This window comes from Schistocerca nitens, chromosome 7, assembly GCF_023898315.1.
Source record: "Schistocerca nitens isolate TAMUIC-IGC-003100 chromosome 7, iqSchNite1.1, whole genome shotgun sequence".
Taxonomy (NCBI): domain Eukaryota; kingdom Metazoa; phylum Arthropoda; class Insecta; order Orthoptera; family Acrididae; genus Schistocerca; species Schistocerca nitens.
In genome coordinates this window covers 174,085,093-174,101,329 of record NC_064620.1, presented here as the reverse complement: position 1 = coordinate 174,101,329, position 16,237 = coordinate 174,085,093, and the positions used below count along the sequence as shown (strand labels likewise).

The following is a 16,237-nucleotide window of genomic DNA, read 5'->3' as shown; positions in this document are numbered from 1 at the left end:
TCGAAATAGTGAAGGAAGCTGATACGCCGTTTTGTTACCTGAAAAAATATATGTATTACAAACCACGTAATTTTTATGTAATTTACGTAATTACAAAATACATTTTAATTGCCGGTCGTGGACGCTGCATAGAATACGAAAAGAACCAGAAGTTCAGAGTTCAAATAAGGTTTGAAACAGATCTAGAATGGGGGTGCGAAGCGAACGAAACGAACAACTCGATACTGAACTATGAGCCGTCGGCAGTGGAACTGCGACGGGTGGCCACGCGAAGAAGGACGAGTCCGGCTGAGCGAGACGGAGACACACGGGACACGGGAACGGGACCGAGGCTGGAACGAGTCCAGCCGACGTGCCACTCGGGAACGAGACCGACTCTTTCCCGTTCCCGAGCACTATAAGTAGAAAGCCGCGACCGAAGTGATCTATGAAGGACCGTTCCTTAGAATTCGTTCCCCGCTCGTTCCGTTCATCTTGGTGAAACGTTACTTTGGCCCCGTTAGTTCGCGACCGGCCCATCTCTAGTCCATACCGACTGCGCGGCGCAGCGCAAAACCAAGGTAAGAGGTTCGGCCCACCTCGGCGTGACCGGTGTGACGTCAAACAGCGCCGCTCTGAGCAACAACCAACAAGTTCCGCACAGTGTCGGTACAACAAAGGAAATGGCACGTTCGTGCACGTTCTGTTGCGTCGGCGTTTCTCATTTTTCATTTTTACTGACGAGGTGCGCACAGTGGAACACTGCACCGCATCTAATAACATTCTGCTCCATCCTGCGCAGTTCTGCCCTGGTCTGAGCCGTTCTGCAATTCTCTGTGCCGCGCGTTCGTTGGCGGCGCTGCGCGTCCCGTGTGGACGGCTATTAGAGAAAGTCAATTATTGCGCTAGCCTGGCGTCTTCCGCCACTCAGTGAGATCTGACGAGATAACAGATCTACTGAGAACTCTCGTGTAACAGGTTGATAGGCACAGCTCTTGTACCACTATTAAAAACTGCAGCTAAGCTGGAAGTAAGGCGTCCGTGTACCCGCCTGCCCCGGCAGCGGCGCGCTAACGATTGCCGTATTTTATGCAGATGACCTCGCCCGAAATGCCAGGCGCTGCCGCACAAAACAACAGAGGCGACGCGCCAGCTAAGCTGACGTTGCAAGCGGCCTAGAGAAAGGCTTGCCGCAAGTTGACATCGTTTATGTGAGAGGTCTATCCGTACTTCTCTTTTAGTAACAACTTGGTAATAATAATAATTATGTCGTGTGACGCGGGCCTCCCGCCTCCCGTGGTGCAAGTCTTTCGATTCGACGCCACTTCGGCGACTTGCGCGTCGGTGGGGATGAAATGATGATGATTAGTACAACACAACACCCAGTCCCTGAGCGGAGAAAATCTTCGACGCAGCCGGGAATCGAACCCGGGCCCTTTTGATTGACATTCTGTCGCGCTGACTACTCAGCTACCGGGGGCGGATTAACAATTTTGTTACAACATAGAACAAGTTTCTGGGCCCAATATTTTTAGTTGCAAGACCGGCCAGAGTGATCGAGCGGTTCTAGGCGCTACAGTCTAGAGACGCGCGACCGCTACGGTCGCAGGTTCGAATCCTGCCTCGGGCATGGATGTGTGTGATGTCCTTAGGTTAGTTAGGTATAATTAGTTCTAAGTTCTAGGGGAGTGATGACCTCAGACGTTAAATCCCATAGTGCTGAGAGCAATTTGAATTTGCTTTTAGTTGTAAGGGGGTGCACAGTCATGGTAATTTTCTTATATGATATTAATTTGCTGCACTGGCTCTTATTGTTAGGGTTAAATCATTCATTTATTTCATATTTTTCACTGCTCCGTAGTTTCGATAGTGTAGTCATTATCAAGTGCCTGCCATATGTTTCGTATAATATACGCAAGAGACAAAAGAGATACGAGTATAAAGTATGTTGAAAAATATCATACTGGGCTATATTGCTGGTCGGAAATCTGCCCTGGATCATTTGAAATGTATAGAAAATGTTTTCGTTCATGCAGTGTACCTTGTAGAGGCCGAACGGCAGTCACACTATTATGCTTCCCTGCGTAACTACACTACTGGCCATTAAAATTGCTACACCAAGAAGAAATGCAGATGATAAATGGGTATTCATTGGACAAATATATTATACTAGAACTGACATGTGATTACATTTTCACGCAATTTGGGTGCATCGATCCTGAGAAATCAGTACCTAGAACAACCACCCCTGACCGTAATAACGGCCTTGATACGCCTGGGCATTCAGTCAAACATAGCTTGGATGGCGTGTACAGGTACAGCTGCCCATGCAGCTTCAACATGATACCACAGTTCATCAAGAGTAGTGACTGGCGTATTGTGACAAACCAGTTCCTCGGCCACCATTCACCAAACGTTTTCAGTTGGTGAGAGATCTGGAGAATGTGCTGGCCAGGGCAGCAGTCGAACATTTCCTGTATCCAGAAAGGCCCGTACAGGACGTGCAACATGGGGTCGTGCATTATCCTGTTGGAATGTAAGATTTCGCAGGGATCGAATGAAAGGTAGAGCCACGGATCGTAACACATCTGAAATGTAACGTCCACTGTTCAAAGTGCCGTCAATGCGAACGAGAGGTGACTGAGATGTATAACCAATGGCACCCCATACCATCACGCCGGGTGATACGCCAGTATGGCGATGACGAATACACGCTTCCAATGTGCGTTCACCGCGATGTCGCCAAACGTGGATGCGACCATCATGATGCTGTAAACAGAACCTGGATTCGGCCGAAAAAATGACTTTTTGCCCTAAGTGCACCCAGATTCGTCGTTGAGTACACCATCGCAGGCACTCCTGTCTGTGATGCAGCGTCAAGGGTAACCGCAGCCATGGTCTCCGAACTGATAGTCCGTGCTGCTGCAAACGCCGTCGAACTGTTCGTGCAGATGGTTGTTGTCTTGCAAACGTCCCCATCTGTTGACTCAGGGATCGAGACGTGTCTGCACGATCCGTTACAGCCATGTGGATAAGATGCCTGTCATCTCGACTGCTAGTGATACGAGGCCGCTGGGATCCGGCACGGCGTTCTGTATTACCCTCCTGAACCCACCGATTCCATATTCTGTGGAGGAGGATATTAGTGTTTAACGTCCCGTCGACAACGAGGTCATTAGAGACGGAGCGCAAGCTCGGTTGAGGGAAGGATGGGGAAGGAAATCGGCCGTGCCCTTTCAAAGGAACCATCCCGGCATTAGCCTGAAGCGATTTAGGGAAATCACGGAAAACCTAAATCAGGATGGCCGGAGACGGGATTGAACCGTCGTCCTCCCGAATGCGAGTCCAGTGTGCTAACCACTGCGCCACCTCGCTCGGTCATATTCTGTGGATCTCGACCAAAGCGAGCAGCAATGTCGCGATATGATAAACCGCAATCGCGATAGGCAACAATCCGACCTTTATCAAAGTCGGAAACGTGATGGTACGCATTTCTGCTCCTTACACGAGGCATTACAACAACGTTTCACCGGGCAACGCCGGTCAACTGCTGTTTGTGTATGAGAAATCGGTTGGAAAATTTCCTCATGTCAGCACGTTGTAGGTGTCGTCACCGGCGCCAACCTTGTGTGAATGTTCTGAAAAGCTAATCATTTGCATATCACAGCATCTTCCTCCTGTCGGTTAAATTTCGTGTCTGTAGCACGTCATGTTCGTGGTGTGGCAATTTTAATGGCCAGTAGTGTAATTAAAATACAAAGTATAAAGCAACCATTGGTTGTTTAGAAACTAAAATCCGCCCGAACAGACCATGAAGGCCGAACGGTACCGAGCAGCCGCCGTGTCGTCCTCAGACCTAGGCGTCACAGGATGCATGTACGTAGGGTCATGTGGTCAGCACACCGCTCTGCCGGCCGTATGTCAGTTTACGAGACCGAAGCCGCTACTTTCTTAATCAAGTAGCTCCTCAGTTTGGCTCATAAGGGCTGAGTGCACCTCGCTTGCTAACAGCGCTCGGCAGACCGGATGGTCACCCATCCAAGTGCTAGCCTAGCTCGACAACGCTTAACTTGGTTGATCTGACAAGAACCGGTGTTACCAGTGCAGCAAGGCCGTTATCCTTTGGTTGTTTAGTCGGCAAAATAAAATAAGAACTTGTGAGTATAACTTGTTAAAAGCACATACAGTACTTGGGTTATTGTCAAAATACTTTTCTGTATCTCACAGTTTTAAAATCGGAGAGTGGTTGGACTGAGATACAATGAAATTATAAACGAAATAGGGTAAAAGTGGCAAATATTCAGAAAGGAAGGGCATCATACAGTAAAGATGTTCAAGTAAATCACCGGACTTGACTTAGCGGATGGATGTTCTTTTTATGCTTTTCATAACCTTTGTTAACCTCGAAAGTGACGTAGTACAATAGAAGAGTAACAGGAAGGGAAGGAAGGATTTTTTTTTTCGGTCTACAATGTTCATATGGAGGTCCTATTTACATTCATTTTAACGCAAAAATAACACAGTTGCGATGGCAACATTGTGACAGTTGTTTATTACACTGAAATATATGACAAGACGAAGTACAGCTTCCTGTATTTGTTCTTTGGAAGGGCAGCAATAAAGTAAAAAGAAATGATAAATGAAATATGAAAAAAATTATCATAGTCTTCTTTGTTTTACATTGTATGCTGTAATAGGACCATGCGCAACCTCTTGTCTTCCTTTAACAAGAGCGGTCACGAAAGAAACTCTGGATGAAAATATGAACGAAAAAACAAAGGCAAAGAGGAGTTGGGGGTTACGCCTTCATCCGAATCAGGCATCTTATAATTATACATATTAACAGATTTAAAAATTAATATATGACAAGTCAGCGAAAAGCCCAATAAATTACACTAAATATGAAAAAAAGAAAGAAGATAAATGTGTTAGTGGTTCGTATGGATTTTGAGTTTGTGCAGGAGGGGAGGAAAGTCATCTAGTGTGGTTAAAGCCCTTGAGACAATAAAAGAAGAGGCCTTCATCGCCTTCTGGATTTTTGTGGTTAGGTGATCAACAGCACTAACCAGATTGGCAGGCGTTGTCAGGTAGAGATGTTGCCGAGTGGTGTTATTGAGGATCCTGGAAAATTTGTCCCAATCCATGATGATCAACATACAGGGTGAAAAGTATTTAAACTGACAAAGTCTGGGAGGTTGTAGGGGACATCAAAACAAATATTTTTCCCTAATGTCACTTTTTCCTATGAGGTGTATTCAAACCGGTAGAGGAAGATTTCTCTGGCGGCAAATTAATTAAACCAGCAAACACTTTTCCACTTTTTTTTATGACCAAGAGACAACACATTAACACAATCCAATTTCAGTTACAGTAGATTTTCAAAAGTGCCTCCACTGACACTTGAACAAAGGTTACACAGTCGGATCATGTTCTGTCAGACACGGGCAAAAACCCCAGAAGTACCTGAATTGTTCCTGCTGCTGCTACTGTCCGGGCAACCAGATCCTCTTCTGATGCAACAGGAGTTGCGGAAACAAGGTTGCTCATCTCTCCCCACACAAAAAAGTCCAGAGGGGACATATCTGGGGATTGAGCAGGCCATGGTACAAGATCACCTCTGCCAATCCACATTTCTGGGAACCGTCGGTCCAGGAATCGACGCACACGACGACTGAAATGTGCCGGCGCTCCGTCATGTTGGAACCACATTGTCTTGTAGGGAGCGGGACGTCTTCCAGCAATTCTGGCAATGCTCTGGCGAGAAAATTGTGATAGTGCCTGCCATTTAATGGCCTAGGTAGCAGATATGACTCAATTAAACAGTCCCCAACCACACCGACCAACACATTAACGAAGAACAGCACTTGATTAGCGCTAGTAACTGTGGAATGTGGGTTATCCTCACTCCAAACATGCGAATTGTGCATGTTGAAGACTCCATCACGCCCGAAAGTTGCTTCATCGTTTAAGAACACAGAGGATGGAAATATAGGATGTATTTCACACTGTTCCAGGTACCACTGCGAAAACTGTGCTCTGGGTGGATAATCAACTGGTTCCAGGTTGTGGACACGCTGTAAGTGAAATGGATGTAACAATTGCTCTCGAAGGACTGTTCTTACATTCGTCTGATTCGCCCCCATGTTACGTGCAACTGCACGAGTGCTGATTGAAGGATCCCGCTCCACATGCTGCAAGACATCTTCCTCAAATTACAGCGTTCTTACCGTGCGACGGCGTCCCTGTCCAGGTAATCTGCTAAATGACCCGGTCTCACGCAGACGTTGGTACACAGCAGCAAAGGTCGTATGATGCGGGATACGGCGATTAGGATATTGTTGTTGATAAACCCGCTATGCAGCTCGTCCGTTGTGGTGCGCTATGTAGTACGCACCAACCATATCAGTGTACTCACTCCAGGTGTATCGCTCCATTAGTAAACAGAGACAATGCACTGCTACACTGGTGGACAGCAGTTGCCTACAAGCGAAGAGCGTAATACGCCCTCTAACAACTGAAAATCGTAATACGACCTATAACAACTGAAGAGCGTAATACGGCCTCCACCGGTTTAAATAATCCTCATAGGAAAGAATGATATTAGGGAAAAATATTTGTTTTGGTGCCCAATACAGCCTCCCAGAGCTTGTCAGTTTAAATACTTTTCACCCTGTAGAATGGACCTCTAACGACAGAGTGATGTCAGTAAGGTGCAGGAGCATGGGGTCGTGGTCAGAGGCAAGTTCGTGGAGTGTTTGCAGCAAAAACTGCACCGTAAAGTTGTTGAAAATGGCAACATCCAGAACGTCCAGCTGGTACTCGGAGCGGACTGGTATATGGCCCATACACCGACAGCGCCAGAGGATCTTCCAGGTCAAGGAGGAGTCTGCCCTTGGGATTACCATCGTGAGAATGCCAAGTCAGATGCTTGGCGTTGAGATTTGCCCCAACAATGAGTTTGTCAAATGATGTCAACGTAGAGAGGTTCACTTCGAGAAGTGGTAGGTTAGGGCTCAAATACGCCACAGCAAAAGATATAGTACTGAGGTGGGTAGAAACAGTGATGGCTGTAGGAACTATAATTACGTTCTATTGATTGGAGAACCTCGTGATTGTGGACGAGGAACACTGCCGTGCCCCCACCTCAGCGATGGAGTTGGTCAGTGTGATAGCAAACCATGTTACAGAGAAGAAATCGTCGCTGGGTTTCAGGTGGGTTTCCGAGACAAGTAAAATGTCCACATGGTGGTCGTAGAGGAAAGTGTTCAGTTCAGTCTTCATACTTTTAAGGCCATTAGCATTAAAGTACAGACAACTAGGTCCTGAGGGGGCTAATGGTTGTGTGGTGGGTGATTCGCCATTATAACAAGATCCAGCTGAGCCCGTCAACAAGGGTGTTGACCTCAGTGAGCCCGTCCTCCGACCGACAGATCTTTTGAGCTGTTCCACAAATGACAGCACTGATGTAGGGCTGCACGAACAGAGAGATGACCTGGAGGATCTCCTGCATATCATCCCAGAAAGAAGCATCTGTCTCGACCACTGGCGGAATGTCCCAGGTGGGCTGTTCGAACCGGCGACGGGCAGTGATGGGTGTGGTGACTGGTGGAGAAGGTGCCGCAATGGAGGGCTGTGCACTTGAGCAGGTGGGCGTGAGGACACCGCAGACAGTCTTTCTGTTTGGTGGGCGTTGGTATGTGTCACAGAAGACGAATGAGCAGAAGGAGACTGAGCTGCAGCATCGAATGTGGTCGCAGGGGATGGAGCCAGAGGGGTCTCCTGTGTCGCAGATGTGTCAGGCGCCTTAGCATCAGTGATGAGATGGTCGTTGGGCTTACCCCTTAAGAAGGAATGGGTGCGGTTACGCAATGGCAGGGGTGGCCGATTTGTCCGTGGTTTCCTTCTTGGAGGGCGCGAAAGGTTCATAGCCTTCTGGTATATAGGGCAGCCCTTCCAGGAAGCCAGATGGTGGGGCTTTTGAAAAGTGCCCAAACAACGGGCACACGTGGGTTTTTCTGAGGCTGGTCGTTTGCAGTCCTTTGCTGCATGCGAGCCAGTACATTTGACACACCGAAAAGGCAGTGAGTAGAAATTGCCATTGTATCGCAAAAATTGACACCTACTGCAGATGGAGGGGCTGTTGTGGCCATCTTATGATTCAATACTCACCTTGGTCTACAGGAGGTACCTGATTTAGTAAATGCGTTGGACGTCCTCTCTCCTAATAAGGGAAAACAACATGGGCAGGCATAGGGATTAATTTCCGGATCTCAGGGTCCCACTTGTTGTACTGATGGACGAAAGGGTCCAGGAACAGTTGCTACGTGTACACTACCGTTTCTTAATATGTTTAATGGTTTACAGGTTCTTCACCTCTTGAGATGGAACAGAGCGAAAAAAGTTAGTACTTCTGATTAGAATTTCTGTTTGAAGCCGTCGTAATTTAGTTGTTGATTGTGCGTTGCTTAGACAACCAAAGATCATATTTAATATTGCGCTCCACTGAATTCACTGAATCTCTGGTTTGTGCAACAGCATTCAAATACGAAATTAACTATGTCCATTTTAATGCACTTCGTGCTTATTTTCACTGAACAGAATTAAATATCCTTCATTCATGTTAAGTTAAAGGCTTACTCATTTTTTTAAAAAAAGAAATCGAACACTGTTATGAAAATATTCTCGGCGAATTGTTTTAAAACCAAATATTTCATTTCTCATTTTTTGTCGTCGCGGTATAATAAAGAAAGTTGTCATGACGTCACATACTTGAAGCTGATGCCCGTCATGTCCGTTACCCTAAACATTAGCTTTTGGTGGAAGTGTCTTGATCTTGCATTATATATGGCTGTATTAACCGTTCTGATTGTAGTCTAAAGTGTAAAGGACTCACATTTCATTTGTAAGTGGACAGCAATGTTTTCTTCTACATACATGAATTTTCGTTGCGCTATTTATTTTTAGTGCAGTGGTTTTATTCTCGTCCTTTGACTTAAGATTTATGAGGGCCGTTCAGAAAGTAACCTCCGGTTGATTTTAAAAAATACACGAAGTTCAATAAAAATATTTTAATATATACATCTTACAACTACATCTTTGCACTATTTTTCTACATAGTCTCCATAGCGATTGAGGCACTTACCGTATCTCTTCACAAGCTTTGAAATTCCTTCTGCATAAAAATCACCCGCTTGTGCCTGGAGCCAGCCTGTGACCGCATCTTTGAGCTCTTCGTCGTCATCAAACCACTGTGACCCGAGCCATTTCTTCAAATGCATGAAGAGGTGATAATCACTTGGCGCCAGGTCTGGGCTGTAAGGTGGATGGTTGATAACGTCCCACTTGAAGGACTCAAGAAGGGCCGTTGTTCTGCGAGCAGAGTGAGGACGGGCGTTATCGTGCAAAAAAACGATACCGGAAGTCAGCATACCACGGCGTTTGTTCTGTATAGCCCGTCGTAACTTTTTTATTGTTTCACAGTACACATCTTGATTAATGGTCGTACCACGTTCCATGAATTCAACCAACAACACACCTTTGGCATCCCAAAACACCGTTGCCATCAGTTGTTGCACTTCACATTTGGCGGGGTTTTCTATTGCAGCACACATTTCAAACTGCCACAAAAACTAAACTAGCGCAGGTACGACGTTCACTCGACCACGGCTTGATGCCGACTGACCTGTTGAGTGCGTGAACGCACAGATGGCGTCGCTACTCCCCCCACAACCCGCACTGAGACCAATCGGAGGTTACTTTCTGAACCGCCCTCGTAATATCAGCCCAATTAGAAAAGTTGCCTGATTGAACGCTGCGAGAAGGAAGACTGGATACCGACCAAACATTGCAAAATATGTTCTCAGCATTTTGCGGGAAGAGAACATAGACCGAAAATCAGTCCTTATTAAACAAAATGCTGGATTAAGAAAGCGGCCTTTTCACAGAATATGCTTCTCTTCTTGATTATTTGAAACGAATAACAAAAATAAAGCTACATTAACTGGGCCGCATTCATTACATTACTGTATCAGATATGCATTTAAATCAGAAAAACGTCTGAAAATGCTTCCGTGACACTGTGTTATGCACGAAAGCACTGTAACATTTACCATTTAAAGCAACTGTTGCGTGCATACGACAGAAATTAAGAACGAGAATGAATCCTAACAGTTGTCTGCTAATGGTTCGGGGCATCTAACATGGCGGCGCCGGCTCCAAAACAATTACAGCATACTTCATTCTCCAGTTTTCGTTTATTTGCATTGCAGAAGTAATTACCGCAAGAGGTTTTACGCGGCTTCGGGCTGCCTCTTGCATGGGAAAGAGAAAGTTGGAGCTAGCGACTTGAACTACCCATGCTGCGCAAGAAACAGTCGTCCGCTCTCGCTCGGTCTGCGCGACGTTCATGCAACAAAGGAAAATCTAAAGAAACCAACTTCGCAGTTTTACTTTAAACAATTAGCACTATGAAAAATCGTTAACAATAATATACAACATATCATATGGCGTTCTTTCTAATATATCTTGTAAGCGGACAATTCTTCAGTGGTGTAGCACAAAATCTGTATCCCTACGCAACCCAATTTGTGCCGTACATACGCTTTTCCCAAAGGAATAGCAAAAGAATTTGTCTCTTCTAAGTTTCCTTATGTAGATTTTGCACAGTATCTCTGTCTTCTCTGCTGAGTCCGAGGGCTCAACTCTCTGCCCAAAGAAGCAGCCATTGTGCAACATTTTCCTCAACACGCGTGTGTCGGTAATATGCTCCAGGTTGCTCCTCTGTCTATAAATACCTAACATCATTTCAGTTTTCTGGTGACGAATCTAAGCATTCGTATCACTAAAAGCTATAATGCTATAAAACTGGTATGCCGAATAAACATGCTTGGTAGCTGCAAGGTGATAACTGGTTTTTTATTTACTATCAAAAACAGTCTTGATCTCAATTTATTTATTACAGTGACCGGTTTCGAGCACTACTGTGGTCATCTTCAGACCAATGAGTAAGAACCTCCTTCGGGTGGTAAATCACTATCACCAGTGATTTACCACCAGAAGGAGGTTCTTACTCATTGGTCTGAAGATGACCACAGTAGTGGTCGAAACCGGTCACTGTAATAAATAAATTGTGATCAAGACTGTTTTTGATAGTAAGTATTTGTAACACATTGATCACTGTTCACTCCCACAACGTATTCAAAAGTAGATAATTGTTTTCCTTTCACAAACATATGAAGTGAAGTTGAGGCGAACCGTGGTGTGATTGCAGCGGAGCGGCTGGAGCTGTGGGCAGGCAGCGACGTGGACGAGTCGGATCCGCAGAGCCTGTGCGGCTCGCACTTCGAGTACCTGGGCTACATCACGCTCTCCAGCAACGAGAGCACCGCCTTCAAGTCCCGGGAGCTCAAGTCCGTAACCGTCCCCTCCTGCAAGGCCAGGTTCCTCAAGCTGCGCCTGCACAAAAACCACCCAAATGCCTTTAACGTCCACAATCAGGTAAGCCGTCAGCTAAAATCTCTAATTCTGTCCCTTATTAATACAACTAATATAATATTTTTCGTGTCATTACCCTTCTGACTGTTTCGATTCGACTCGACACTGTTTCCTTTCCTGTGCCAACCTCTTCAGCTGAGAGAAGCACATACACCCACAGTCCTCCATTATTACCAGAGCGTACTGAAAATTAATGCCTCCGAATTTTTTTGTGTGAAAACTCTTAAAAATTTTTGAACAAAATAAACTTGATTAACATTCTACATCTTGAAACTTCCTGGCAGATTAAAACTGTGTGCCCGACCGAGACTCGAACTGGGGACCTTTGCCTTTCGCGGGCAAGTGCTCTACCAACTGAGCTACTGAAGCACGACGCACGCCCGATACTCACAGCTTTACTTCTGCCAGCTGTGAGTACCGGGCGTAAGTCGTGCTTCGGTAGCTCAGTTGGTAGAGCACTTGCCCGCGAAAGGCAAAGGTCCCCAGTTCGAGTCTCGGTCGGGCACACAGTTTTAATCTGCCAGGAAGTTTCATATCAGTGCACACTCCGCTGCAGAGTGAAAATCTCATTCTGGATTCTACATCTTTATTCTCCATGTGTACATATTTATTTGTCAACATAGTCAACCTGGCGACTAACACATTTCACTCTACGTGAGAAGGTCTGTCTTGATCACTAAAGTTGTACATTCCAGAACTACCGGTTTCAGTCATTGCCATTTTCAGCTCTGTTACAAACAGAAAAACAGTGGAGTAGCTAACTGAGTTTGACTAGCTGAAATTAATCTGAAATAGGCCTAGTGATGCATAAAAAATAAAAATGCTAACATAAGTAACAGCCATGCATACCAGCCATATATACCATAAAAATATTCTAATACAGGTATTAACGTCAAAATCTATATAGATAGGCAGCGTCAGAACTGATTAAAAACGCCAAAGAACCCACATTATCAGCTGTCCACTACAGTGGACAACTGTGCCACATGATTAAACGTCAAACTATCCACTACCGTAAACACGGTTTGAGTAAAGCAGTGCGCCGTCCTGTTGGTACGTTTTCCGATTTGTGCACTCTCTCATCCAGTTATACGCACGGACCTACAGCTAAGCGTGGACCCCGAACTGTGGTACAAAATTCCTCACTGCAAGTCGCATCGTCTTCGTAGAGACTTCCCCAACATGAAACCCTCCCACCCGCAATGAAGCCCATCCCACATATTCCTACAAGTAGAAAGCCAAACATCCCCCAACAGAAGTTCGAATATACAGGCCCCCTACGACTGTGACAGCCAAATCCACCCCAACAATTCTCTGAGTATCTCAGTTATTGTCCAGTTCGTCACAATAGTGCTGTCAAGTGTCCACCTTTCCAACATCCCCAACAAATTTCCCTAGCTGTCCAATCTGGCCTCCCTATGAAAGTTAACTATCACCTACTCCCACAACCAGGTACGCTTTGTGAAGTGATACGAATAATACCTCTTTCCTGGAGCATAGCGCAGGTTTGGTTCTGTAGCTGTAATCACTGCGTCTGCTGCTGCTGTGGCGGTGTAAATACAACTATTGGTCTCATTTCCCCATTTAAATAAGCGGTGTAAATTACGGACACGCCGCGCGGCTAGAGGCGCCATGTCACGGAGTGGCGGCTCCTCTCGCCGGAGGTTCGAGTCCTCCCTCGGGCATGGGTGTGTGTTTTGTTCGTAGCATAAGTTAGTTTAAATAGTGTGTAAGTCTACGGACCAATGACCTAAGCAGTTTGGCCCTTAGAACTTCACATACATTTGAACATTTGGGGACACGCAAGCCGCGGAAGCAGCGTCCAATTGAAAGACTTTCATCAGGCCAGGCCATTGAGCCACATGGAATTATTATTGTTATTATTGGTATCCCTTAAGTCAAGGATGTGGTATCTCAGACTACGCGAAAATTTTTGAAATCTCTCTCCAAGGCCAGTTCTAGCCGAATACTTGTATACTCCCCCTACCTCTCTTGAATCGCCGACCCTACAATGTTTTATTGTCAACTGAATTGAGCCCTTCTTTCTTTATTGTTGACACGCGTTACTGACACGTGTTGAGGTCTGTTAGACTGGGCCTCGTGAGTTACGTACCTGTTCTCTTCAGTACAGTAAAAGATGTATTCGCAGGAACATGTCAGTTTCAACGATCCTAAGCTTGATGAAATTGTTAATCGATGGATGGATGAAGATGTCAGTGATATACATCAAGAAATATACGAAAAAGACGATTCTACAATAGCTAGTTCTCACAGTTCTGCTATCGAACGGGACATTGATTCAGAGAAAGAACTTCAGGACAATTGTGATGGGGATGTGGCTGTTTCTCCAATAAAGTACTTAATGTGTACGTTAAAAGCAAATGTGTTCTCAGTGGTGATAAAGAAAAATGTATATCTCAGCATTCAATGCCAATTTTTCAGATTGTCTTTTTGTACCTAACGAGTGCAACTTTCATGTGCAAATGTAAACCCTGGAATTTAGTTTCATGTGAAACTAAATGCTATAATGTTTCAGGATGTGAAATTCAGTTCCCTAACAGTTTTTTTATGTGTAGTATTTAAAAACCGCACAAAAAGGATTTGATTTTGTGCGATAAAAAAGTAAAATATTGTCGCCATTATTTAGTGCAATAAAATCAACAAGGAGTTTTTAACGATACTCAAATAATTGTAAAAATATATGCTATATAACTTAAATTAAAAATTTCAAATCATTTGTGCCATAATTCTTGGGTTAAACGTAAGGGTTCCAGAGGTCCCACTTCGTAGAATATATCACAGGAAGTCACTTCGTGAATTAAGAGTTATTGTTATTATTATTATTATTACTTTCCATAATATCGGACATAAGAGACATTGAACATGGGCAAATGAATGGTACATCATCTTATCTACACAGTGTTCACGATTTCAAACTTACTTCTCACTTTAATCAATGCTTTGATGAGATGCCTTCATGTAGTCATAGTTCTGTATCAGTCGTCCTTAAAAAACAGCTGTTATCGACACACCTCTAACTATCTAACACAATGAAAGCGAGTTCCTTGGCAGAAATACACTGAGATATTTCTGCCAAGATCCTGTCGGATCTCCTTTAGCCCAGCGTAGTGGAGCAACGCGACTTGGCATGGACTCAACAAGTCCTTGGAGGCCACCCACCTCTCCTGCAGAAATATTCAGCCATGCTTCCCTTATAGCGCTCCGTAATTGCGGAAGCATTGCGGATGCTGGATTTTGTGCACGAGCTAACTTATCGATTACGTCCCATGAATGTTCGATAGGACTCATGTCGGGTGACCAAATCATTTTCCCTCAAATTGTCCAGAATGTTTTTCGAACCAGTTGCGAACAATTGTGGCCTGGTGACAAGGCGCATTGTCATCCATGAAAGTTCAATCGTTGAATGGCAGCAAATGGTTCCCAAGTAGTTGAATATAACCATTTCCTGCCAATGATCAGTTCAGTTGGACCAGAGAACTGAGTCTAGTCCATGTAAACACAGCCTCCACCATTCTGGAGCCACTACCAATTTGCACATTGCCTTTTTGCTTCGTAGGGTCTGCTCCAACCTCGAACCCTACCATCAGCTCTTACCAACTGAAATCGGGACTAATTTGACCAGGTCACAGTTTTCCAGTCGTCTACAGTCCAACCGATATGGTCAAGAGCCCAGGAGAGCCGCTACAGGTGGCCAAATTTCGCCGCACTGCCCTAACTTTCGTCTTAGGTCTCACATTCATTTCTGCTGTTATTTTACTCAGTGTTGTTTGTCCGTTAGCATTGACAGCTCTAAGCGATCGCCGCTGCTCTCAGTCGTTAAGTGAAGGACGTCGGCCACTGCGTTGCCCGTGGTGCGAGGTAAGGCCTGAAAAATAGTATTTGCAGCATACGCTTGACATTGTAGATCTCGGAATACAGTAATCCCTAACGATTTCCGAAATGGAATGTCTCATGTGTCTGGCTACAACGACCATCCCACGTGCAGAGTCTGTTAATTCCCGTCGGAAACCTTTTTACATGAATGACCTGAGTACAAATGACTCCTCCACCAGTTGAGTGCCCTATTATAACCTTTCTACTCCCATCCTTATATGTTCAAATCGCTACCCCTTGACTTCTATCAACTCAGTGTAGATGCACACATCGAAGCAAAATTTGAGGCATGAGGTTTAGAGTATCCTGCAGACCTTATGCTAACATCATGAATGAGAATATAATAGAACGCTAGGTAACCCCACCTTTGTGCTGCCATCCTTACATGTACAAATCGCTACCCCTAGACATCCCTCAACTCAGTGTAGATTCATACATCGAAGCAACGTTTGAGGCATGAGGTTTACAGAATGCTGCAGACGTTATACTAAAATCATGAATAAGAAAATAATAGAACACTAGGTAAACCCAATCTCTCTCTTGCAATAACCGACAAGAAACTGAGTAGAGAAATGTGTGCATAGCAAAGAGTGAATCTAGCCATCTCAGTCACCGACTCACGATCGCTACAGCTGTGATGATGAACCTTCCTGTTGCAATCCAAACTGATTGCAAGTATGCCAAATACGAGAGAGAAATGGTGTAGTTGGCTTTTTCATTAGACAGACTCTAACATCAGTAGAGAGTGCTACATGGTTTTTCAATTTCATGTCGAAATTGGCGAATTTTGTGTCGAAAACATTGAATTTATGGTCTAAGTTAGTGAATTTTACGGTGAAATCAATGAATTTTTGTGCCAGACCTGCTGTCG

General features: G+C 44.9%; 1 protein-coding gene across 1 annotated transcript in view; it reads left to right on the top strand.

Moving 5' to 3' along the window:
* Positions 1-16,237, top strand: part of LOC126194895 (centrosomal protein of 104 kDa) — a 461,734-nt gene that overhangs the window by 176,229 nt on the left and 269,268 nt on the right. The window contains exon 3 of the mRNA XM_049933248.1: positions 11,249-11,475. Coding sequence (XP_049789205.1) covers positions 11,249-11,475 — 227 coding nt within the window. The remainder of the gene's footprint in view (positions 1-11,248; positions 11,476-16,237) is intronic.